This window comes from Atheta coriaria, unplaced genomic scaffold, assembly GCF_025399875.1.
Source record: "Atheta coriaria isolate IRGN ID8LTWV9N9 unplaced genomic scaffold, Caltech_Dcor_3.1 scaffold4854_size1168, whole genome shotgun sequence".
NCBI classification, from domain to species: Eukaryota; Metazoa; Arthropoda; class Insecta; order Coleoptera; family Staphylinidae; genus Dalotia; species Dalotia coriaria.
Genome location: NW_027050487.1, coordinates 1 through 1168, shown reverse-complemented (window position 1 = coordinate 1168; position 1168 = coordinate 1). Strand labels below are relative to the sequence as shown.

General features: G+C 38.1%; 1 protein-coding gene across 1 annotated transcript; it reads left to right on the top strand.

Annotated features, from left to right (window-relative positions):
* Positions 1-6: 6 nt before the first annotated feature.
* Positions 7-1163, top strand: LOC135803154 (polyamine-transporting ATPase 13A3-like; the record flags this gene model as incomplete). Its single annotated transcript, XM_065316758.1, has 2 exons — positions 7-105; positions 162-1163. Coding segments are annotated over exons 1-2 (1080 nt in total), but the record flags the coding sequence as incomplete, so codon positions are not given.
* Positions 1164-1168: the final 5 nt, after the last annotated feature.

The following is a 1168-nucleotide window of genomic DNA, read 5'->3' as shown; positions in this document are numbered from 1 at the left end:
GTTGGGTTTAAGTTTTACAAGGACAGCATGAAGTTTGTCACGTGTTTGTTTATTGTTGCGTCTATTGGGATGATATATTGTATTTATCTGTATGCGATGCGAAATGTAAGCTATATTTCTTTCATATTTTATTCAAAGTATTTATAGTGGAAGTTTTACAGGCTGAAATACGCGAAATGATTATTCGGGCTTTAGATATCATTACAATTGTGGTTCCTCCAGCAATGCCCGCCGCCATGACAGTTGGTATAGTATACAGTCAAAGTCGCCTTAGAAAGTTACAGATTTTCTGTATCAGTCCTCCGAGAATTCCAATCTGTGGAAAGATAAAACTTGCTTGTTTTGATAAAACTGGTACTTTAACGCATGAAGGTTTAGAACTATATTCAGTCCTACCAAGTCAAAAGAGCACATTTAGTGAACCAGTGGAAGATGTTACCATTTTAGACGCTCAAGACCCAATTGTACAAGCAATGGCCACTTGTCACACTCTGACAAGAATCGATGGTAAAATAAACGGAGATCCGTTAGATATTAACATGTTTGAGTGTACAAAGTGGATTTTGGAGGAACCTGGCGATGAAGAAACCAATTATGACGTACTGGCCCCAACTGTGGTCAAACCTGACGTAAAGTTTAAATCATCTTCAAAAGAAAAGGAATTTCTTGGTGATCTGGAAGATATCAATTACGAGATTGGTATAATAAAACAATTTCAGTTTGCGTCGAGTTTACAGCGCATGTCTGTGATATGTCGAGTTCTTGGAGCACGCAACATGAAGATCTTCTCTAAAGGAGCTCCGGAGAAAATAGAGTCAATGTGCCTTAGTGAGACAATACCTCAGGACTTTAATACTAAGTTAGCCGAGTTTACCGCACAGGGTTTTCGAGTTATAGCCCTTGCATATAAAGATTTACCAGCGAAATTTAAATGGAAAGACGCACAGAAGGTGAAACGTGAACAAGTGGAATGTGATTTGACTTTTCTTGGATTCATTGTGATGCAGAACACTTTGAAAGAAGAAACAACACCAATTATTTCAGCACTGCATTCTGCTAATATACGTACGGTAATGATAACCGGTGATAATGTAATGACAGCCATTTGTGTAGCGAGAGAGTGTGGTATGATTGGTATCAATGACGATGTTCTTCTTTTACAATTGCG